Source organism: Nicotiana sylvestris, chromosome 3 (genome assembly GCF_000393655.2).
Source record: "Nicotiana sylvestris chromosome 3, ASM39365v2, whole genome shotgun sequence".
Lineage (NCBI taxonomy): Eukaryota > Viridiplantae > Streptophyta > Magnoliopsida > Solanales > Solanaceae > Nicotiana > Nicotiana sylvestris.
Window position 1 is genome coordinate 157,523,205 of NC_091059.1, and position 24,466 is coordinate 157,547,670.

At 36.7% G+C, this 24,466-nt stretch overlaps 2 protein-coding genes across 3 annotated transcripts; one reads left to right on the forward strand and one right to left on the reverse strand.

The window, feature by feature from the left end:
- Positions 1 to 2,550: 2,550 nt before the first annotated feature.
- On the forward strand, positions 2,551 to 14,701 carry LOC104210580 (protein MICRORCHIDIA 7-like). Its single transcript, XM_009759508.2, has 20 exons — positions 2,551 to 3,116; positions 3,804 to 3,878; positions 3,977 to 4,011; positions 4,090 to 4,168; positions 4,758 to 4,850; positions 4,959 to 5,043; positions 8,604 to 8,679; positions 9,290 to 9,418; positions 9,877 to 9,975; positions 10,170 to 10,271; positions 10,842 to 11,003; positions 11,089 to 11,184; positions 11,587 to 11,638; positions 11,721 to 11,832; positions 11,907 to 11,968; positions 12,264 to 12,604; positions 13,036 to 13,127; positions 13,219 to 13,306; positions 13,938 to 14,060; positions 14,140 to 14,701. Exons 1-20 carry the CDS (start codon positions 2,735 to 2,737, stop codon positions 14,215 to 14,217), a joined length of 2,361 nt encoding a protein of 786 aa, XP_009757810.1. The 5' UTR covers positions 2,551 to 2,734; the 3' UTR covers positions 14,218 to 14,701.
- Positions 14,702 to 16,857: 2,156 nt separating this feature from the next.
- LOC104210578 (protein TAPETUM DETERMINANT 1-like) lies at positions 16,858 to 21,072 on the reverse strand. Of its 2 annotated transcripts, none has more exons than XM_070168613.1 (4): positions 20,898 to 21,072; positions 19,769 to 20,078; positions 19,346 to 19,441; positions 16,858 to 17,607 (listed from the first exon to the last, which is right to left on the reverse strand). In XM_070168613.1, exons 2-4 carry the CDS (start codon positions 19,869 to 19,871, stop codon positions 17,270 to 17,272), a joined length of 537 nt encoding a protein of 178 aa, XP_070024714.1. In that variant the 5' UTR covers positions 19,872 to 20,078; positions 20,898 to 21,072; the 3' UTR covers positions 16,858 to 17,269. The 2 variants fall into 2 exon arrangements, with proteins under 2 accessions (XP_070024714.1, XP_009757809.1); XM_009759507.2 differs by lacking the exon at positions 20,898 to 21,072 and adding an exon at positions 20,217 to 20,307 and having other exon boundaries at positions 16,881 to 17,607.
- Between the last annotated feature and the right edge of the window lie 3,394 nt (positions 21,073 to 24,466).

Genomic DNA, 24,466 nt, shown 5'->3' on the forward strand with positions numbered 1-24,466 from the left:
ATTAAACTAACAATTCCTTTTCTTACAAAAAATAAAATTAACATGAAATAAACGTGAAAAACAACAAATTAAATTTCCATTTGAATCTGAAAATTAAATCAACAAAACACATGAACACACTAAAAAAAATTAATTCAACGATAAACATGAACAAAACAAGAATCGAGCATTTATAGATTTTAGATCCGAGAATATCAAAACAAAAATAACGGACAAAATAAAACTCAAAATCTACTAACTGGATCGAAATGAAATATGTATGGACTGTTTTGACGACCCCAACCCAAACTCGAACAAACGACGACGAACACGAACCTAAGAAGCAACTGAAGGGACGATGAAGCATATGTGAAGCAGTTCGACGCAGCAGACGCGATGAAACAGAAGCAGCTGGGGTGCGTTTGGTTTGTTTGTGCGAATAAGATGAAATCAGCAACAGTAGCGTGATGGGTCAGGTGCTAGGGTCGAGTTGGGCTGCTGAAGAAGATGAAGTGACGACGCAGAACAGCTTCGTGAACAGCAGCAGCAGCGGCTGGACGCGAGGAGGAGAAAGGCAGCCATGGACGTCGAGCTCAAGCTCGAGTTTGACGCCGGACGAAGAAGATGAAGCAGAAAGCAATGTCCGCCATGGACGATCTTGATGAAGAAGATGAGACAGCAGCCATGGGAGCTCAAACTTGAGCTTGGCGACGAAGACGACGAAGCAATGGCAGCGGGGTCGTTCGGTGTGGCTATGAAGGTTCGACGTGGAAGAAGATGAGGAGGGGGAGGTCGTGTAAGGGTGGTGACAATGGAGAAGGCAGCCATGGCTTCTAGGGAGTGGAGCTTGGGGAACCCATGGTTGTGTGTTTGGAGTTTGGAGAAGGAGAAGCAAAGGTGGGGGGGGGGATCATTTTTTGTGTTTTTAAGGTTTTTTTGAAAAAAATGAAAAATGAAGATTAGGAAGGGTTAGGTCATTTTGGGGTTAATGGGGCGGACCGGGTTGACCCGTGTGGAGATGGACCGGGTCGTAGGGGAAGGTTGAGCATTTTTGGGCTTGTGGTTTACAATTGAAGAAGTGGCCCAATTCCGATTTTTTTTTTTGTATTTTTGCTCTCTTTTCTTCTTTTATTTTTCTAAAACTAAATTCTAAAAATCCTTAAATAATTATTAAGAACTAAAGTAAGTTATAAAAGCGCAAATTAACTCCCAATAACAATTAACGCACAATTAAGTAATAATTAAGCATAAAATTGTATATTTGGACATTAAATGCTAAAAATACAAAAGATGCCTATTTTTGTAATTTTTATTTTTTGTAAAACAAACTTGATTACTAACAATTATACAATTAAATCCTACATGCAAAATGCGACATATTTTTGTATTTTTATTAATTTAATAAATAAACATGCACAGACAAATACAAATAATTATTCAAAAAATATTACAAAATATCACAAAATTGCACATCAAGGAAAATCATTTTATTTTTGAATTTTTTGGGAGTAATTCTCATATAGGGCAAAAATCACGTGCTTACAATAAGGAAAGAAAATGCTTAAATCATTAAGGGATAATTTGGAAAATGTAAATTTAAGGTGAGGATAGTTTTGTCTTGAATAAATTAATTTTATGCTTCTTGGAAGAAGCTAGAATTTTCCGCATCCCAAAAGCAGAAAAACTAGTTCTGCTGTTTGCCAAAAGTACTTTTTTATTTTGGCCAAACACCTTAAAATTTTAAAAATACTATTTTGACAAAAAAATAATTTTGGCCTCCATAAAGCTTGGCCAAACATGCTCCTAAACTTTTCTAGAGAAAAGGATTATTTTCTTTTTACCAATACTAAACGTAAGTTGTTATATTTTGACTCTCATTGATGTTACTATTTAAATGTTCTAATTTGATCATGTGATTTTTTTCTTCAAAATTCCTCCCAATTTAGGAGGATATATAGTGTTTTAATACTTTTTCTCCAGCGTGACTCAAAACCAGAATCTAACGATCATGGATGAAGGTGCTTTACCAACTGAGCAAGCCTCACTTGTCAATCATATGATTTTATACTTCTATATTTTGTGAATTGATTGGTCGGCAATCAGATCAACATATCTCCCCGTTTGGTTGAGCTTATTTTAAGTGACTTTTAAACCATACATTATGAATTCTAATTTTTGGCTTTTGGTTTATTTTTGCCATTTTAGCTTAAAAAAATAAGTACTTAATAACATCTTTTTGCACTATTCAAACACTACAAAATGACTTAAAAGTTATTTTGGTTTAAAAACACCTAAAATAAGCAAATACAGAGCGGCACCAATTATCTCCTACTTAAATAAACTCCATTCGTGATAATTAAGAAGGACCACTTCAACAAAACAAAAAGGAACCACTGCAAAAAAACCGGACGCAAATCCCAAGTAGATCCAACGGTTCATTAAACATCGCCGAGTCTAAAATAAGCCAATACAGACCGGCACCAATTATCTCCTACTTAAATAAATTCCATTCGTGATAATTAAGAAGGACCCACTTCAACAAAAGAAAAAGGAACCACTGCAAAAAAACCTGACGCAAATCCCAAGTAGATCCAACGGTTCATTAAACATCGCCGAGTACGTGAAACCCTGTATACGTCTCTTCATCTAAAATTCTTGAATCTCCCTTTCCTTTTACTTCGTTAAATTCTTCTCTAAATACTCTTTTACACTCCCTTTTCGTTTTTCCTTTCTGCTTCACACTTTTGTGTTTTGCATGGCGAATCCTAATATTGTAATTAAGCAAGAAGTTGTGGAAGGGTTTATGAAGAAGAAGCCGCCGGCGGGTTCTTCATCGGCGACTCAATCGGTGTTTATTGACCTAAGCAGTAGCGACGACTCCGATTCTGATTCGGACGGTTTTGTTGGCAGTAATAGGCCGAAGAAGAAAAGGAAGAGTGTGGAGGATGTGAATTTCCCATTGCCGTTGGGATTTTTGGATCCTTTGCCTCCGCCTAAGGAAACCCCGTTGCCGTTACCGGCTCCGCCGCTTAACGGAAGCAATAATAAGGAGTTAGGTTCTTCTTCGGAGAGTAAGCAATTTTGGAAGGCTGGAGATTATGAAGGGACTTCTTCTTCTGCTTCCGGATTATCTTCAGGTTTATTATTCAGCAAATCCTACACTGTATTCGTCAGAAATATGGGATCTTATTATTGTCAATTTCACTCCTATGAAAATACTTTCGCGCAGCGCACTTTGTTGATGCTATATTTATTCGTGTTAATAACTCGTGCATACCAGCAATTATGTGCTCTTGTCGTTTCATTTTTTGTGTTAACTGTTTGTTTGTGCATTTTGGTGGATTATTATAGCTTAATTTGTTTTGGGGATACTTGGGGGGGGGGGGTGAATTCGATTTTCACAATCTTGTTGAGTATGGGGTAATGGGTGGAGCTATGAGTAGTAGTTCGGAGCCTTAAGATTTTAACTTTTTGGTGGATTTTTGTAGCTTAAAATGGGTAAATGAATTCGCTTTTCTCAATCTTGTATTCTTGTTGAATATTGGGGAAGCTATGGGTAGTAGTTTGGTGACTTAACAATTGCTTATTTATTTGGTAAGTTACTTAAGTTTTTATAAAGGAATTCCTTTTTTCCTCTTCAGTCAGCAGAATGTATCAAAAGATGTCTATTAGTAAGACTCTGTTTATCATCTAACCTTATTTAAGTATTAATATGTCTTGGTAATGCATTTTTTGAAAGGATATTGCATGTTCCCTTTTTGGGCTCTTGTAGTTGGGAGGATTATTTTAGCTTGAGGGTGTAACATAATTTTTTAATATTGTAGGTGGTATAGATCACGTCAGAGTTCATCCCAAATTCCTACACTCCAATGCCACCAGTCATAAGTGGGCACTTGGAGGTAAATTATTACTTTACCATAATATTTTTAGGTTATTACATAACCTTACAGTTTTTGCCTTTTTGATTTCATCTTTTCTGATCATATCTAGTCTGCAGCTTTTGCAGAGCTTTTGGATAATGCATTGGATGAGGTATACTTTTTGGCATAATACGCTAGTGTCTTTGTTGCCGCTTCACATAACATTTTAAGTTCACCTCTCTTTGATTAGGTCATCAATGGAGCAACATATGCGAACATTGATATGGTCAAAAACAAAAAAGATGGAAGCAGAATGCTTCTGATTGAAGGTATTCAACTTTACTGAATTCCTTCTGCGTTTTAACATGAATGCTAGAACTATTCTTCCCCTACAAATGAGTTTTCCCAGAGTTGGCCCCCATTGTCCACAACTACCCTCCCTCCTCTCTTCCCTTTAAAGTCTTTGTTATGTCAAAATAAGAACACTATCCTTTTTTTTTTCCTTCCGTTTTCCTTCAACATATTGGGATTGGTAAAGAGAAGAATGATTATGTTTCACTTATCTTTAATCCATGTGATTCAATAAAGAGGACATCGATTTTGTGTTCAATGTCTATATGAGAAGAAGAAATCTCAATGTTAGTTCCCGGGAAAACATGGCCTAACCATGGAGTTTGCTATTAGATGGTTTATTTAAAAACTGTGGATAGGTTATGCTTCATGGTAGTTAGGAGCTATAATCTGGCCAAACCTTTCGCATAACCACCCTTAAATGTTATTTCATTAGCTTTTCTGAAATTCTCATATCTTTTATGATCTAACCCTCTTTCTTGATCGACTATGTACGCTGTCATCTTCTTCTTTTCCCTTTGTTTTGTGCGACTGCTGGTTTTTTCCATCTTGCCCATTCTTCTACAGATAATGGTGGTGGAATGGATCCTGATAAAATGAGGCATTGCATGTCACTGGGATATTCTGTGAAAAGTAAAGTGGCAGATACTATTGGACAGTGTGAGTTTTAACTGAGATATTTTTTTATATCGGTAGTTTCTGTTCAGTTGTTTAGATTATCAGTAATGTTTAATTCACCATATAAATTATTTTTGTGCTTTTGTATAGATGGAAATGGATTCAAGACAAGTACCATGAGGCTTGGAGCAGATGTGATTGTTTTCTCACGTTCTAGTGGAAAACCAGGGAAAAGGTTGTTACTTCTACCTCCTTTAACTGGTCTCTTCTTACATTTTTCAGTTTGGCTGGTATAAATTTGGAAATTGGCCAAGGCATACATGTTACTGGAGTTTCATTCCTGATCTTCTTGTCGTAACTCATGTATTGTTTCCTCTCTATTTATCAACATATTATGTGCTTGGTTTCATATGTGCAATGTTTTCTTCTATTGTTTAGATGATCATCGTTTTGTGATTCTTAGTAAAGGTATTCGTAGTTGGCAAGGAGTAGGACGCCAATTTTACATTTAGCGCACAATTGTTATCATCAAGTCATGACATGCTGCCTTTATCAGTTATAAGGGGGAACAACTCCCTCTTATTCCCTCACTAGAAGTGGCTATGTATGGGACCAATGGGATATCCTCCGTGAAACCGTGCCTTATCTAGGTATGGAAATGGAGCAGAAAAATGAACATCTTTTTACCCTGCCTCACATGGGGCAGGTAGAAGATGGGATTGGGGGTGTTCGGGGCCAACAAGTGAGAAGTAAATTTGTGAAGTTCTAAAGTGCCGAGCGAGGTTATATGGAGATGAATGGAGGCTAGATGTGTTCCTGTTGCATACATTAGGGTAGTTAGGGACATGTATGATGGAACTAAGAACTCGAGTGATGATAGTGGGAGGAGACTCGGAACACTTCCCAATTGTGATGGGGCTGCACCAGAGGTCAACCCTCATCCCATTTTTATTTGCCCTGGCGGTCGACACACTGACGCGCCACATTTAGGAGAGGTGCCGTGGTGCATGTTATTTGCAGTTGACATTGTTCCGATCGGCAAGACGCGAGGTGGTGTTAACGCGAGGTTAGAAGTTTGGAGGCAGACCTGGAGTCTAAGTGTTTCAAGCTGAGCAGGACCAAAATAGAATACTTGGAGTGCAAGTTCAGTGGTGCGACTCATGAAGTGGACGAAGACGTGACACTTGATTCACAAGTCATCCCTAGGAGAGAAAGTTCAAGTATCTTGGGTAAGTTATACAAGGGAATAAGGATATTGATTAGGATGTCAGACATCGTATTGGGGAGGGGTGGATGAAATGAAGGCTCGTTTTCGCGTTTTGTGTGATAAGAATGTGTCGCCAAAACTTAAATGTAAGTTCTATAGAGTGTTGGTGAGCCTTATCAAAAAAAAAAATAGAGTGGTGGTCAGACCGACTATGTTGTATGGGGCCGAGTATTGGCGAGTCAAAAACTCCATGTCCAGAAGATGAAGGTGGCAGAAATGAAGATATTGAGATAGATGTGCGGCCATAAGCTATTCGTGACAAGGTGGGCATAGCCCTGTGAGTACAAGATGCAGGAAGCGAGACTTGGATGGTTCGGGCATGTGAAGAGGATAGACACAGATGCTCTAGTGAGGAGGTGTGAGAGCTTGGGCTTGTAGGGCTTTAGGATAGGTAGAGGTAGGCCGAATAAGTATTGGGGAAAGGTGATTGGGCAAGACATGACGATGCTTCAGCTCACCGAGGACGAGGACATGACCTTGGATAGGAAGGTGCGTACACACTACCCTAAGGGCCGAAAATGCCCTTTTACTATATGAAATAGGACAGGCTAGCCCTCCGTTAAAAGTTGGTCTCTATTCTGCCCCTGCCATCAACAAATGAGCTCTTATATGCCCTCCATCACTAACGGAAGAATCATAAAGCCACGTGGAATATATGTGAGGGCAAGTTAGACCTAGTTCGAATTGTACAGGGGCATATATGAATCCGTTATAATAGTCATTTTTCAAACACTTCACAACTCCATATTTGTTTACTTAGACACCTATTTGACAACACCAAACTAATTATCATAGCAAATAAACTCAGTCATAGACACAACAAATGAATGGCAATGATTTCATTAAATCCTTGCACAAAAACATAAAGCTTCATTACATAATAAAAGACAACAATTGAGCCACAATAACACTAACATTACATATCATTTCCCACTAATCCAAAGAACATAACAAGACATCCCAATATCACACACATGAAAATCCATATCTTCTTCCGAAATTTAGTATCAAGCACAACTAAGTACTCTAAATCGGTCACTTTCTTCATTAGAACATTTCTTTTCAATTTCAAGGCTTCTATTCCTCCATGATCGACGACCATCATAACATTCTCAAGATCAAATTTTTCTTTGGAGAGCATTTCTTTCACGGATTAGAGCTTCCTTTTCCTTCTTTGAACTACATATGAGATTTGAAACTCTAAGAGGAAGCTCTTCATCTTGCTATTCCCAATAGAAATATTTTTCATCCTAAAAACCAAAAATAAATAAAACAAATTTACAAGCAAATCAGAATAATTAAAAGAACCCATCAAAAGATTTACTTACCTCATGCTTTGGGCACTTGAAAAACCTTCTCCCAACATTTAAATGTGTCTATGCCATGAAATAATTGGCAGTAAGTCCGTAATGACACTTCCTATTCGACCCCTTTGAGCTACTAGAACATTCCGACATTGTCTTTTGTTATGATTCGACCCCTTTGAGCTACTAAGATTTAATGAGGTCATTGTCATTCATTTGAATGTTTGTGTCTATGACTTAGTTTATTTGCTGTGATAATTGGTTTGGTATTGTTAAATAGGTGTCTAAGTAAATTGATATGGAGTTGTGAAGTGTTTGAAAAATGACTATTATAACTGACTCATATATGCCCCTGAACAATTCGAACTAGGTCTAACTTGCCCTCACATATATTCCACGTGGCTTTACGAGTCTTCCGTTAGTGATGGAGGGCATATACAAGCCCATTTGTTGACAGCAAGGGCAGAAAAGAGATCAACTTTTAACGGAGGGCTAGCCTGTCCTATTTCATATAGTAAAGGGGCATTTTAGGCCCTTTTCCGGGGAAAAAAAAGAATCTAGAAAAAAAAATTAAGAGTATTAGTGGGGAGGGGGGTATGCATGTGGAGTTGCAGACTTACTTCAATCTTATCAATTTGAAGTTTCATGTCACTGAGAGGGTTTAATTTTTCCATATTATGCTTTAACCTTTAGTATATTGCCTCAGATGATGGGAAGTTTGGATCAGTTTTGTGCTAGTTTGTGGCTACAATTATATAATGTGGTACTACTATCGAGCTCTAGCATAGCACCTCCATATACTTAAAATCAGCACTTATGTTGGGACCAATGGGATATAACTAGGAAACCAGGTGTATAAACTGGTAGCCTGGAGCGGCGGCTAGTTAGCTATCATGCTGTAAAACTGTGTACGATCAAATATCCGTGTGGGTATGTTTAGTTTTTAGCTAGTTTTCAGTGTGGGTACATTAAGGAAAATGAAGACTCTGTGTAACACAGGTTTGTTATATCCCCGACACCGACATGCTCCCATGGAGTTATGATCTCTTAGTTTCTCATTTACCTCTGTAAGTTAGTGATGTCTGATCTCAAACTTCTCAGGCTCTTGTGCTGTCTCCCACTCTTGTAGTTGCAAACATTCATCCTTTCGACTGTTGTTTTCTCTCTTTATTCTTTTGGTGGTTCAGTATCGCTATTTACTCAGGTATTATCTTTTGCTTTCAGCCCCACACAGAGCGTTGGATTGTTGTCCTACACATTTCTACGAAGCACGGGAATGGAAGACATCGTCGTTCCCATGGTAAGCATGCTGAATTATTTAGAAATTTCCTTTGTATTTGTGATCTTATGGTGTACCGTGTACATGTGGATCTGGTGTCCCTGTCCATGGCAAATTGCTTCTTGAAATGCTTCTATTGCGATTCGCTAGTCAGAATCCAGTTAATCAACTCTTTGCCCCTACTTTCATGTTAGATTCTAAACCTCAAGTAAACAAGCTCGCGCTTTATACGGGGTTCAGTTGTTGATGTAAACTTTATATTATGCATTCTAACTTCCGTTTTGCTCAAACTCTGCTGTAGTTGGACTTCAGTTATTTATGGAGATTTTGTACTAGTCTTTGCGCTCTTCCTCACATTTTGTAAGCTACAGATGCAATAAACTAACATGAGCTTTGTAAGAAAACTTGATAACATGTTTTTGGACTTGCTAATAGGTATGCTGGTCTTACTTTTTGCCTTGATAGTGGTTCTTGCATTTCATTTTGTGGACTTCTATTTATAAGTCCTAGCAAAGAGAGAGCACTAGTTCCCCTCATGAGTATGATTTTTGTAATCCTTCATGGATAATAGTAACTATAGATGTGATGCACAATCCCTTATATTTATTTTGTTTTCTTGCTGGTGTGACAGCTTGACTATGAGAAAAGAGGAGAAGGGTGGGACAAGATAATACGATCATCTACTAGCGACTGGGATAAGAATCTTGAAACCATAATTCAGTGGTCCCCTTTTTCAAGTGAAGCCGATCTTCTTAGACAGGTAAATCTTCCAAATTACTCCCCCTCCCACAATCCCCCGAAAAAGAGAGTTGTATTTTAAATCCTTCCACTACTGTTAAACTAGTTATGAAAGATCTTATAAGGAGTGAATGAGAAGATATAAGCTGTGATGAAATGTTAAATTACAAAGTGCACAGCTGGAAAGATTTGCAAAAAGTTCGTGTATAACCTTGATCCCAGCATTGAATGAACATACAGTTCATCTATAAAAAAAATGAACATACAGTCTCACCCCCAAAATGAATTCAGCTGTCGTAATATTAAATTTAGCATACAGATTCTAGCATCTCAAGTGTTCATCTTGGATCAGCCAGTGTGCAACCTTATTGTGAAGCTTATTTGTGTGGGTTGAACTTAATGAACTATTCCATGCCTATAAAGTTGCATAATTTGTGTTTATCTGCTAACCATTCAACTTTTGTTCTACACATGCTGCAGTTTAATCCGATGAAAGGTCAGGGCACTCGGATTATAGTATACAATTTGTGGGAGGATGATCAAGGACTACTGGAGCTAGATTTTGATGCCGATCCACATGTACCCCTCTAAAATTCTTTTGTTGTTGCTCGTTTCTCTGTCTTACTTTATGTGCTGTCACATGATTCTTAGTTTTTGAGTGACATGTTACTTTCATTTTCTCCTTCTTTACTTGTTGCTCGTTTCTCTGCCTTACTTAACGTGCTGTCACATGATTCTTAAATTTCGAGTGATACTTTCATTCTCTCCTTCAGGATATTCAAATTAGAGGAGTCAACCGTGATGAGAAGAGCATACAGATGGCTAAACAGTATCCAAACTCCAAGCATTTCTTGACGTATAGGCATTCGCTAAGGGTAAGTGAGTTCATACTTGTTTTGCCATGTGTGAGTGGTGACCTTTTTGTTACATGTAACCTGGTTGTTTGAGTTTTCATGTCTTTGAGGTTCTGTGAGGAAATTAATTAGTTCCTGTTGATTCTTTAATTCTATATGAAGGGCGCTTAAATTGATCTCTAGCTATAAAATGTACACTGCTAATACCTAGGTGGATAATATTTGCAAAAAGAGGTTGTCTTGACAGCATTTCTACTTTCCGGCTTGGAATGTGGGGGTTTATGTTCTCCTGGAACTAAGGAGCAGTTGCACTTATCAAGTGGGCATTACGCCTTTCCCCATGTTGATCAAGGCTTTCAAGAGTGACTATGGTCTAACCTAAATATTCCATGTGCGTCTTGGTCGCAAATGTCATCCTAACATTTTGGATCAAAAGTAGTTCTAAACCAGAATTTTCCTCGTATACTCTCAGAACAACCTTTACCAATTATTTTCAAGTTTGATATTGAATGCAGGTACTTAAAGTACGTGTATGATACTTTTCCTTAGAAAGTAATTTTGTTTTTATCACGTGTTCTCTTGGATTTTCAGAGCTATGCATCAATTCTATATCTAAGAATTCCTCCTGCCTTTCGAATTATTCTGCGCGGTAAAGATGTTGAGCACCATAACATAGTAAATGATATGATGATGACCCAAGAGATCACATACCGCCCTATGCCTGGTGCGGATGGAGTACCCAAGGATTCCAACGTAATGTCTTTGAATGCAAACTCTATTTGGATTTTTCTTCAGTCCTCAATCTTGTTCTCATTCATTGTCATTTTGGTGCTTGTAGATGGTGGCTACTGTGAAAATTGGGTTTGTAAAGGATGCAAAAGCTCATATTGATGTTCAGGGGTTTAATGTCTACCATAAAAATCGACTTATTAAGGTTTGTCCTCTTTTCGGAAGTGCAAATGGTTTTAGTGAACTGTGATGATTGTTGTAGTTGTTGATGATGTCTTTTTGACTATATGATGGAATGCTTTCTCCAGTACCTTTGTCTATGTGCGGATCTGCAGTATCAGATTCATTCTTGATGAGATATGTAACTTGATATTTTACCTTATCCTGCAATGAAATAATATCGTTGTTTCCAAAGCCTGCAATCTGCTAATTCACAAAGCACAATTTCTCATTCTTATAGTCCAACTTTGTTAAAAATGGTGTGATTGATTTTATGTAGACTTTCCCTATTGACAATAAAAGATGCATAGTTTGGAGCCATTGCATGGCAGAACATTCTGCATTTTGTGATGTAGTGATCTGTACTAAAGTTTCCTTATGTTATTAGCCATTTTGGAGGCTTTGGCATGCTCCCGGAAGTGACGGTCGTGGTGTTATAGGTCTGCTATTTTATCTCAAGATTCTTTCTTTTTTAGGTTTGCCTGTTTAAAGTGCTTATTGCTTTGTTACATTTGATGGCAGGTGTTTTAGAAGCCAATTTTGTTGAACCAGCTCATGACAAGCAAGGGTTTGAGCGTACAACAGTTCTTTCAAGACTTGAATCTCGATTAGTGCAGATGCAAAAAACTTACTGGTGTGTTCTGTTTGTCTCTGTGTTGTCCTTTTCCAGAGTTTCATATACTTAGTATACTCCTTATTCCTTTCCAGGTCAACTTTATGTCACAAAATTGGCTATGCTCCTAGGCGGAATAAGAAAGCTTTTGAAGGAGGTATGGTTGATGTATTTCTTTCCTATCTTGATTTTTCTTTTTGTTCTTTGTCAATACTTAAGACAACCTTTTATAAGGTTTGGCGCTTTGCCTGGGGACTTGTGTTCATGTTTTTTCATAGTAATCTCTATCTCAAAGAAGATACTGCTTCAGTTAATTAGGTTTAATGCTTTTTGTGGAGATTTTTGTTTACTTTACTTTTGATATCTCAGTTTGAGAATATGATCTTGCTTTCTGATTATATCTAGTTTCTTATTATAACAGATGATAAGTACATAATTATTTTTGTAAACAGAGAATTCTCCTGGTTATCATTCTTCAGCATCTCAATCGAAACATAAAAGTTCAGGAAAGTCATCTGAGAAGAGTAATGGTTTTGGACATCTAAATGGCAAGCATGATAGCAAAGCCAGAAGATCTGGAAATAAACCAAGTTCTTTTGAGCCATCCTCAACTTCTGCCGAAGATGACAGCGATGAAAATGACCTTCCAAATCAACCAGGTGTACATCAGAAGTATAATAATGGAAAAGTTGGCTCTCAGGTTATGCATTCCCCGCCAGGCTTTGGACAAAGAGTTGCTGAGCAAGTATGTTCACCTGGTGGATTCAAGCGAGTTACTAGAAATTCAAGAAAGGTTACACCTGATCTATGTACCCTTTTAAGCTCCAAATGTTGTTCCCGTTGCCTTAGTTTCTGGCACTGCTTAAGCACTCTTTGATGATAGAATTGCCTCCATTTAGCAATATATATGCCAGAGTATTATGTCAATTACTGCAGATATAGACAGTGGCTCTTTAAAACGTTCTCTGATACATTCCCGTATGTCTTGATGAAAGTTTTGAAGCTACTTAGGAGATTCTAACAGTGACTACAATAGACTGTATATGTTTGTACATTTTTTGGGCAGGGATATGGGGTTGGTTTGGCCCAAATTTTTGAGCACCTAATTTCACTCATCAACTTTTGAAGGTTTTCATTGGGGAAAATTACTCTTTTTAGAATTCATTGTCATGGAGAGTTGGAGCAGATAGTGGGATTGATAAATTTGGTTATTTGGTCCTATAGGGAGACGCTGATAAGAATGATGACGTGCTGCCAGATACTCTCACTGAATCTATAGAGCAGTTAAAAGAAGAGAATCGTGAGCTTAAAGAAAGGTGCTGGTCCTACAAGCTTTACATAATTATGAAACCATTTTGTTGTATTTTAGGCTCAAATTCACTGTCAAAATGTTTATTTATTCAACAGGTTGCGAAGGAAAGAGGAAGAGATTCTCGGTGATCTGTTGCGTGATTTGCAGCAAGAAAGAGAGAGATCCAAATCACTTGAAGCTCAGGTTAGATGAGATTTTCATGTTTATTACTTACCAAAATAGCTGCATTTCTCTGCATGAAAGCTGCAGTGTTTTGCCTGCTGGAGTAGCTAGTTATATATAGTAGGTGTTGATGTAAGAAAAACTGGGAATCAATTTTTTTCCTTCCGAGGTGATGTTGTGATAGCATTTCGTTTATGCTCCTTTGTTGTTGTACTGGGAACTGGAAATATGACCTCAAGGTCCTTGGACTTTTCCTTGGTTCCTGCTAGTGAATCTACGAACGTTCAATTTTTTTAGTAATAGTAAGGGTAAAACTCTGACAAGAGGGGTTGCTTTGATGGTAAGCAACCTCCACTTCCAACCAAGAGGTTGTGAGTTCGAGTCTCCCCAAGCGCAAGGTGGGAAGTTCTTGGAGGGAAGGATGCCGGAGGTTTATTTGGAATGCCGGGGGTTTATTTGGAAACAACCTCTCTACCCCAGAGTAGAGGTAAGGTCTGCGTACACACTACCCTCCCCAGACCCCACTAAGTGGGATTATACTGGGTTGTTGTTGTTGTTGTTGTTGTTGTTGTAGTAAGGGTAAAAAAACTCTATTAGACTAGATTTTGATGTATTCATTAATGAAACTGAAATACTTCTGCCCCATGTTCAGCTGCAGGAGGCAAAAACAAAAGTAGAGGAACTTAACAAGGAGCAAGAAAGTTTGATAGACATATTCACGGAGGAGAGACAACGCCGCGACCTAGAGGAGGAGAACTTGAGAAAGAAGTTGAAGGTGAATTTCCTCACTCAACTTTTTGCATCTTTGCTTTAGAAAAGTGAATAGTCAAACAATCTTCTTGGTTTGCTTTCAGGATGCATCAAATACTATGCAAGAGCTTCTTGAGAAGGTGCGGGTTTTGGAGAAGACGAAGTCTGCCAATGGTAGGTAGATTCAATCTAGGAAACGGATGGACCCTATCTTAGTTGCCCAATGCTGTATATATAATGGGTGAGCCTTAGCACCAAAAGTCGTAGAAACATCGCCTTGGTGCAAATGCCTTAGCAATTATAATTGCGCTTCCACGCTCTTGAGCTACTGGTACTGCTCACTTTCCTCCATGTTTTTGTTGTCTTATCTGGTATGATGGTTCACTCTTCAGAGTGAACCGGGATTCTCAACTACCGTTAGAATCTGAACCCTCTCATCTTCTTAGCTTCAGCAAGTTCTAGAATTAGCATTTTGTGTTCCCTTACAAGGTTAGGAGGGAATATCAATGCCAAATTTTGTCACCGGATGATGTGCAATTGGAGTGTAACTATTCTAGAAAATGACAGTCATTGCCCTGTAATTTGATGCGATGTTAGTGGCACTCTTGATTGCTATCCAACAACTTTGTAGGAATTGCCGTTCAAGTCCCTTACCCCTTCTGGCCATCGTTATTGTCGTCAATGATCCGTTTGAGGGCATAATTCGTCTAGAAGCAGACGAAGTTCTAGATTGTTTGATCTTTACCTGAATTGTCACCTTCGCTTTTCGAGACTGATATTCGTTGTACTTTGACCATAGTTTCTAACGTTCGTGTAGTTTTAGGACGAAGACTTTTCATGTTGTAGCGTTATTATTTCTTTGTTCAATTCAAAGGACTAAGTTTTCTTTGTGATATAAATGTACCTTCTTTGCGACTCATGTCTTTTTCTGACATAAATGTACCTTCTTCCTCAAAAAAAAAAAACGGACCTTCTTTTTCTGAGTTCTAAGGCTTATTAAGTTGCTGCTCTGTGCTGCATGCCACATTTGTGCATCATCAATTTGGTAATGTTCCTTGGTGAGGGTTATTTTTTTTTTTAAATTAAAATATTTAGAAACAACGGATAATAAAATGACACTTGCCAATTTTTTCAACTGAAAGAGAATTTCGAAATTATAGTCAAATGGCGACGACTTTTTAAGAAAGGAAGGAAACAGAATGGGGGGACTAAATTATGGAATGGAGGGGAGTATATTGGGAGAAATTCAAAAATAGTTAGATTTACAACTGGTCGTTCAAAAATAGTCCAGTTTTAAAAGTAATCGAAATTTAGTCACTTTTCATGTAAAGATAAATCTGAGCAAAAGCACTGTTTAAAACTCGGAAAATACGCCAGTATATTATGCTGGAGTTCCAGTATGAGTATATTTGAACTCCAGCATATTATACTGGAGTTCCAGGATAAGTATGCTGGAACTCCATCATAATATGCTGGAGTTCCAGCAAGTATATCTATCCAGCATAATATACTGGAGATTGGAGCACCGATGCTCCAGCCTCCAGTATATTATACTGGAGATTGGAGCACCGACGCTCCAGCCTCCAGTATATTATACTGGAGCCAGCAAAGTATACTGGTCCAGCATAATATGCTGGAGTTCATACATAGGTGCACCGAACTCCAGTATATTATGCTGGACCGGTCTCTGTTGTAGCAAAATAGTGACTATTTTTCATTGAGTAAACGCTGGTTATTTTTGAATAACCAGTCTGAAAACTGCCTATACCATGCTATTTTTACGAGTATAATTGTTATTCAGAGCTAAGCTTTTAATTAAAGGTCTGTTGTGCATCAATTTGCTCAAGACTCCAAATGCTCAATAGATGTAGCTCTCGTTTGGCTGTTTTTTATCATTTTTTTTAAAAACACCGTTTAAATATGGAATATGATCAGTTTCTGATGAGTTCTCTAAAAAATTAGTTTTAGGGCATTTTTGGGTAAAGTTTTTTCTTCCACTCACAAAATTTCAAGTTTCTTTCAAATAAAATACATGTCCTAATACAACTTTAATTTTCAAAAAATATTTTTCAATACAAATTCAATTTTTTTTTCCAAGTTTCAACCAAATCTATATCCAAACGCTAGCGTAATCTTTTCTTGCACTAGTTTATTTTGAAGGTTTTAGTTGCAACTGGTTGCCGTCCGGTTGGATCAAATTTGGTCCCATTACATCCAAATTTGAAAGAGATTCCTCGTTCTATATTTTTCGCTTTAGAAAAAGTACTACTCCTATCGTGCTGGTTAATTGTCGTCGCAAAGATTACTTTTCTTTGGCGATTTGCAAATTTTAGAAGTGCTGGTAATTTACTATTGTTATTAATTTCTCAATCGTACTAATCAGTCTGCGTACACTACTTATTGCGCCAACCTCGTCGCATTATCCAGCCTACGATTGGTGGGCGTGCAAGGATATTATTAGAATAAAAGTACGTACTTCATCCAATAATTTTTCATAGATGTAACTTTCATTGGTTAAATTTGACGGTAATCCAATTTAAGGTCGTTATCCCAGATTTTCTACAAGAAAGTTAAAAAAAATGAAGAATATTATAATTGGGATCTTAAAAATTTTCTGAAACTGCAAAACATATTTAGAAGTGCGTCTGCCCCAAATCCAGAATTTAACTTTCAAATTGTCAAAGATGAACAATGAATAAGTGACACCGTCAAAGTAGACAGATAATGTATGTAAGCTGTTTTAAGCTTTGTAAAATGAACCGCACGGTAAAATCCATATTCATCACATAATGTTATGAAATCTTAGGATGTGAACATCGAATTGAAAATCAGTGAATCCTTCAAAAGTGCAGTTGTCAAGCAAAACGAACGAGATTGCAGGACATTCATTTTGCGACATGTTTACTGCTCAAGCACTCAAAAGAGTTGTATACTTTACATTCAAAACCCAGAAATTACTGCTACACTATATTTTCCTCAGTAGGTAACTCTGATATGAACAAAATGTCAGAGCATCCTAGAACAAGATTTCCTATGGAGTCAGAGAAAGACAATTGTTCTTCCTTTTAACACACCCACAATCAGGCAGCACTCAGCATGGCCACGTCCATCAAAAGCAATTGTCTAAAGCCCAAAAAAGAACAATAGGAATCCCCTAAAGGCAATCAGCTCTGTTAAATCATGTTTTTTGCCTTTAAGATGTGTTAGTGTATGTTATTAGACCCAGCAAATATATCAACATATAACGGAGGAAACTGAAAGTGGGTAACGAAAAGTGTTGGCATATTGGAAGGAAATAGTATGTCCATTGATAAGGGGCTTCCCATCATTGACAAGACAATCGTCAAAGTGTAGGCGCTTGAATATCCGAGGGTTAATAAGGCGAGCAGAGCTGAACCAGCCACATTTGAGATGGATACCTGAGATATCACAGCCAGAGACACAGACATTCATAATTTCCACTGTGTATGTTGGTATTCCACTGGGTAGAGGTGCTGTGGGTCCCTGATTTATCACTATATCTGTTTTTGAACACTTGTCACCCCATATTCTGTTAGTTTCCACTTGGTTACCTGCAACAAAAGGCAATTGCGGATACAGACAAGTCAGCAAAATAAACCAGCACCAGCAGACCTATCGTTTGTCCTTTTCCAAGTAGTTGCTTTATTGTTTCCTTTTTTCCTATCAATCCTGGGTCGGGTTTGGCCCATGAACTTGAGTTTTGGAATTTTTGAATGGAGGGGGATTAAAGAGCTGTGAGCGTTAATCGGTGTAATTAATGAAATTTTTAATGATTTTAACTTATATACAATTTTACATAATCCAAAATATATTTACGTGCAACCCTCTATACTAAATGAGATTTTTAATTTTAGAAATTAAATCATGTTACTTGCTTTATTAGGTAAAAAGTGAGTCAATAGTGGTAAAGTTCACTTTTGATGGATAGTACTCCCTCCATTCAAGTTTACTTGTTCACTTTACTAAAAATAAATATTCATTTTTACTTGTCTAATTTGGAAAATAAAAGAATAATTTACCATTTTATACCTGTTTTACCCTTCTTATTAAGTAGTACTCTCTCTATTCCAATTTATGTGAACATGTTTGACTTGGTACAGAGTTTAATAAAAAAATAAAAAATTTTGGAATTTGAGGTCCTAAACAAGTCAAAAAGGGGTTCAGAGTATTTGTGTGGTTATAAAAACTTCCCATTAAGGATAGAATTGGAAGTTTAAACTTAATTGTTTCCAAAATTAGAAAGGGGCCATTTTTTTTTTGAAACGGACAAAAAATGAAATAGATTCACATAAAATGGAACTAAGGGAATATTACTTAATTCCAATGCATTTTCCAACATATAATAAATAATGGTGATATAGTAAAATTATTGTATTATTTATTACTTGCGTGTCAAGTCAACAGTTTAGTTAAGCTCCTTTATAATACACGAGCTCTATTGGGGCCTGAATCATAAATTGTTAAATTTAAGCTATCAATGGGGCATAGGGCATTCTTCTAGACAAATTAAGCTTTTTTTGTGATTTTGATTGAAATCGAACAGGCGGAGAAAGAGACAGCACAATCAAAAAGGCTGAATATAGGGAATTGAGGCATTTGAATTAAGTCTCTTCAAGTATCTTAAATGGCAGGACAGCTATGTGCACGTGAACCACACAGCAAAATGCACCATAATGAGCAAATTTATAGTGCAGGGATAGAAGACAAGAGCTGCCAAATATTCTTTTAATACCATACAGATTGGAAACACTAGCTTACCATTTTTTTATTTTTTCAAACTGAATAAAATAAATGTTGTTTCAACTTTCGAAAGTCAAAAGAATCGTTTGGAAAGTGATATTACATATCTGGCACGAGACATGGACTTTTAACCAGCAGAAAATTAGAAAGATACTGAACTAGTAGTAGTTTCCTAAATTATGAAAATTGCATGCAAATTTTAACATGTAACTACAGCAGAAACTAAAGCAAACGAGTAAAGGATGCTTTCATATACTTTTGTCCTTTCAATTAGAAGTAGTTTAAACCTTTTCTTTAACTTTTGGGCGACTATGAGAAATATTTGTATTTTTAGGGTATAAGACCAATAAAGACATGAGAAAACAAAAACTGACGTGCGCCACCTACACAGCAAAAATTGTACAGTAAACCTGAGCAAACAGGAGGCAGCTGCCTGCTCGCTGGGTTGTCTAGGGTCGTACCTTAAAGCAAAAAAAAATGGCAGATTTTGTAGACCAAAATTAAATTTCAAATTCATTTTTGTTTGTGAGTTATACTACTAGGACTAACCTTGTTTAAGAAGCTTGCGATGAGGACCAAAATTTGTGTTCCCAGTGACAGCTGAATTTGCTTCCGCCATGAAATTAAGACCAATAATTGGTTTTCCTGCTTACAGAATCGTAAAATGAACAGTAAAGAAAAATCAATAACGATAAATAACATAGCCGTCTACAAAACTTAATGTGCATAATTTTACAGTTGAAATGGAGAGATGAAAGGGACGAAAAAGCTATTGAATAATGGGGGAAGAGCCTCGTGTGCTAATAAATAACAGAAAAGCAGACCTAACAAATAATTAAGTGCAACCTCATTCATTGAAAACCGACACCCATACATACACACAACTCGTGCTCTCTCTCTCCACAACGTTATGCATGTGGTTGTTCATATAAGTAACTAATATTTCTCTTCGTAAATTCAATGAATACACACCTGTAAAAAACTCCGGTCCAATGATTAAGAGAAGGAAGAAGAACGCAAACACGGCGGAGGTCAAACCGATTCTGATTCGCCGTTTCAATGATTGAGAGCTCATTATCGTGGAATCGAATCAACAAATATATTTTATATAATCCCTCCCGAACTCAAGCAAAATCAATAGTACTGTTGAATACTTTGCTTCCACGAAATGGAGGAAGTTTCGAGCAGAGTTACTGAGTCGAATCGGCGGTCTAGCTGAGAACGGAATTTTACACGGAGATCCAAAGTTGAACTGTTGAATCAGCTGAAAATCTGTCTTTGACTGAATCACACAGAGAGAAAAGAAAAAAAGTGATATGAGAGATGCGCTGAAATGACTTGATAAACTCTGCTACATAAAAAAAGTACGAGTTGACATAAAGCAAATATATAAACATATTTTCGAGAAGTGAGAATATACATGAAAAGTGCTAATAAAGCCACATATCAAATCAGTAGAAGCGCCGAACAACAGTAAGAAGAAGAAGAGTAGAAAAAAAAGAGAGACAAACAAGGCCGATAAGCATTTGACTAAATAGAAGATGAAAAAAGGCAGACTCACGAGCGTACTTTTAATATTGCAGAAAGCGTAGCCTAAAAATGGCGAAATCGACGGCGATGTGCTTTCCGCTTCCAAAAGGCGAAAATAGAAAAGCTCAGATCAGAGTCATAATGTCTCGAACTCCTCTCCAACTCATCAGTAAAGGAAATTTTCCCGACACTTTGCTATTTTTTCTCCGGGAATCAAACAACTTGCTATTTTCAATATTTTTTCAAAAAACACACACATAGAGATTCAATAAATACATTGACGAGAAGGCAGAAACAAGCAAAATAGCAAAAAAGTTAAGAGCATTCAGATTTAAAAAAACGAAAAGGAAAAAGTGGAATGAACAGAGACAAAATGTGCAGAGTTGCAAAAGCACTGAAGCAGTGAAAGCAAATAAGCTTTTTCTGAAACTCAAGGAGACAAATAACACAGCGAGAAAGAAAAGCCAGAAGTACCAAAACAGTGCAAGCAAAAAAGAAAAGCAACATATATTTATATGTATTGTTGCAATGAATACATTAATGAATGTCATGTGTGCTCGAGATTTCTCACCTCCTTTCGTTGATCACACGTACGGTACTTTGAGAGAGCTCGACGCAGCACACTGCACAGTACTGTAAACTGCAGACAGAGAGATAGTGGAAAGAGGAGCCCTAGAGAGAGAGAGAAGGAGAGAGAGAATTTACGAGTGAAAGAATTGAGAATGAATAAAGGAATCTGGCGTTTTCGATTGTATTGTCGCAAGCGGAATGTTTCTGGATAGAGAAAGAAGATAAATCGGCATTAAATGCCATTGCAGCTCCATGTTTAACTCCGGTTAAATGAAGTTCCCACGCGCAGTTCAGCCCTGGTTAGGACTGACCAACTTCTACCCAAATTTTCCCCCTCCAATTACAAAGATTAAAGACTAATTAATAGTACTAGTTGAATACTTACATATCCTTTTTTAGTTATATTTCCTGTATGGATTTAAGTTATATTAATTGATAGTATAACAAAATTTTATACCCTTGCAATTTAATAGTACCTAATAGTAGTATTAGTTATTATCAGGTTATCAATCATGGTTTAAAATATAGAACATACTAGTAGTTGTTTGAACATAGATTTTAGTTCAAACTTAAAAACAAAGCTTCTGAAGTTGTGTTGAATAGTAATTTTTGAAAGTTGAAATGTGTTTGAACATGCATTTTACTTGAAAAAAAGTTAAAAGTTTTATGAGTGAGAGAAAAAATTTCACACAAAAACTGGTCATGAACAAAGAATATTTTTAAATTATTTTAAAAAAGAAGAAACAAAAATATTTATGTCCAAGCGGAAGCTTCAACTCATTCCATATTTGAAATCCACTAACTCCTAACTTAAGTTTGCCTCACATAAGGTATATAATAGGGGTAAGCACTGTTTTATACCTCACATCTCAAACCTTTAATTAATTGTTCGACCTTTCAAAAATCTCATTCATCCTACTAGTGGCACTAATAGTATCGCATTCATCTTGTTAATAAATAAAAGGCAAATTTCCTTGGACTAATAACATTAAACCATGGCCTCGTTTTCTACTTTTTTTTACATATAAAAGGATATACTTGTGAACAAAATGTTACAGTTGGAACAGTACACTTTCTCCATAGTTTTCACAGTGGTTGATTTTAAAAGGCGATTTCCTGGCGAGGCCTAGGGTGAGGCGCACCAAAAATACCTCGGAGGTGATGGTGAGGGGGGGGGGGAGGCGAAAGTCTCAATAGGCGTTGAGTCGCGTTTTTGAAATGAGGTGTAAGCCCAATAGGCTTTGTCAAATTAAAATAAATTTGCTAAATAAGCCCTTAATATAATACTCAAATTCTCAAAAATCAACTTGTAATTACTCAAAAGTTTTAAAAAATGACTGAAACAATAAATTCAAAAGTCAAGGCATTTTTTTAATTGCTAAAAACCCTAATTTATGGTCTTTTCCAATTCTTTATCTTGTCCATTAGTTTAGTACTACTATCTTCCAAAAGCAATGAATATTCAATTTTTCTTACAAATTCAAAGAATACTTCATTTTTGTTCCTCCACGTTGAAAACTTTATTCTTTTCAACTCAAGTTACTTGTGCAGATAATAAATTGTTTTAATTAGTTTTTTCCAGGGAGGAGCACATTTATTTTAAATTTTTATGCAATTTTACATATTTAAAAATATTTATTATAATTATATTATTTTATGAAATATTTAATTGAATACGTGGGGGGGGAGGGGAGGTGAAAGTCTCAATAGGCGTTGGGTCGCGTTTTTGAAGTGAGGTGTAAGCCCAATAGACTTTGTCAAATTAAAACAAATTTGTTGAATAAGTCCTTAATATAATACTCAAATTCTCAAAAATCACCTTGTAATTACTCAAAAAATTTAAAAAATGACTGAAACAATAAATTCAAAAGTCAAGGTATTTTTTTAATTGCTAAAAACCCTAATTTATGGCCTTTTCCAATTCTTTATCTTGTCCACTAGTCTAGTACTACTATCTTCCAAAAGCAATGAATATTTAATTTTTCTTACAAATTCAAAGAATACTCCATTTTTGTTCCTCTATGTTGAAAACTTTATTCTTTTCAACTCAAGTTACTTGTGCTTGTAAGTAGCAGATAATAGATTGTTTTAACTAGTTTTTTGTAGGGAGGAGTATTGCGGAAGCCAAATGTATATAGTGTGAATGAGTCACAACTACTATACCAAATATTATGACAACCACCAAATAATAAATAAGACAATAAAACAACAATAAAGAAACACCAGAATTTACGAGGTTCGGTCAATTTTGCCTACTTCCTCGGACACAACCAATATTTTATTCCACTCCAAAAATACAAGTGAAATAATACTAAAGAGAGAAGATACAAATGCCTTAAGAAGATAATAAGGCAAATGAGAGGTGTGTTTAAATCCTAAATATTAGGCCTCCTTTTATAGGGTGAAATTCCCACCCAATTCACTCCCCAACCGATGTGGGACAATTTGACACTCAACAAATCTCCACCTTGGCAAAATTCCACATCTTCAATTTTCTCTCAGTAACAAATTTTGGTTGTGTCTTCATCTTCGATCTTCAGTGTTCAACAATGTTGATCAAATCCAAACAATGTTGAAACTTGACCGCAGTCACTACTTTTGTCAGCATATCAGCAGGATTCTCTGTAGTATGAATTTTCTTCACCGTGACTCCACCTTCTTCTATGATTTCTCGTACGAAATGATACCGAACATCAATGTGCTTCGTCCCTACATGATAAACTTGGTTCTTCGCTAATTGAATAGAACTTTGACTATCACAAAAAATTGTGATACTTTTTTGTCCAATACCAAGCTTCTTTAGCAACCCCTGCAGCCAAATTGCCTCCTTCACAGCCTCTGTAATAGCCATGTACTCTGCCTCTGTTGTAGACAAAGCAACCGTCGACTGCAAAGTAGACTTTCAACTAACTGGTGCCTTTGCAAAAGTAAACACATAACCAGTAGTTGATCTTCGTTTGTCCAAATCACCCGCAAAATCTGAGTCACAATATCCAACTACAGACCGATTGCCTTCCTGCTCAAAAACTAACACAACATTTACAGTATTATGAATATACCGTAGAATCCACTTCACAGCTTGTCAATGTTCCTTTCCTGGATTATGCATATATCTGCTAATAACTCCAACAACTTGTGAAATTTCAGGTCTCGTACAGACTATTGCATACATCAAGCTACCAACAGCATTTGCGTATGGTACCTTTGACATATACTCATGTTCAGCTTCATCTTTTGGAGACATAGTAGTACTTAGCTTAAAATGGGGAGCAAGTGGAGTACTAACTGGCTTAGTCTTCTCATCTATGCCAAAGCGCTGTAGTACTCTCTTCAAATATTCTTTCTGAGATAAACAGATTTTCTTTGAACGTCTATCTCTTATTATCTCCTTGCCAAGAATTTTATTTGCCTCACCCAGATCCTTCATCTCGAACTCCTTCTTTAGTTGAATCTTAAACTTATCAATTTCTTCCGAATTCTTGGAAGCTATCAACATATCATCAACATATAGGAGAAGATATACAAAGGAATCATCTTTAAGCTTGCACAAATATACACAATGATCGTATT

Bases quoted from the DNA above. Each gene is read 5' to 3' on its own strand.
- LOC104210580 (XM_009759508.2), top strand. From the start codon at position 2,735: ATGGCGAATCCTAATATTGTAATTAAGCAAGAAGTTGTGGAAGGGTTT. The intron at 3,117-3,803 runs GTTTATTATTCA...TTAATATTGTAG, and splicing joins TGCTTCCGGATTATCTTCAG to GTGGTATAGATCACGTCAGA. The intron at 9,419-9,876 runs GTAAATCTTCCA...CACATGCTGCAG, and splicing joins AAGCCGATCTTCTTAGACAG to TTTAATCCGATGAAAGGTCA.
- LOC104210578 (XM_070168613.1), bottom strand. From the start codon at position 19,871: ATGAGCTCTCAATCATTGAAACGGCGAATCAGAATCGGTTTGACCTCC. The intron at 19,442-19,768 runs GTGTGTATTCAT...TTCTGTAAGCAG, and splicing joins TGGACCGGAGTTTTTTACAG to GAAAACCAATTATTGGTCTT. The intron at 17,608-19,345 runs GTTAGTCCTAGT...CTTTTGTTGCAG, and splicing joins TCGCAAGCTTCTTAAACAAG to GTAACCAAGTGGAAACTAAC.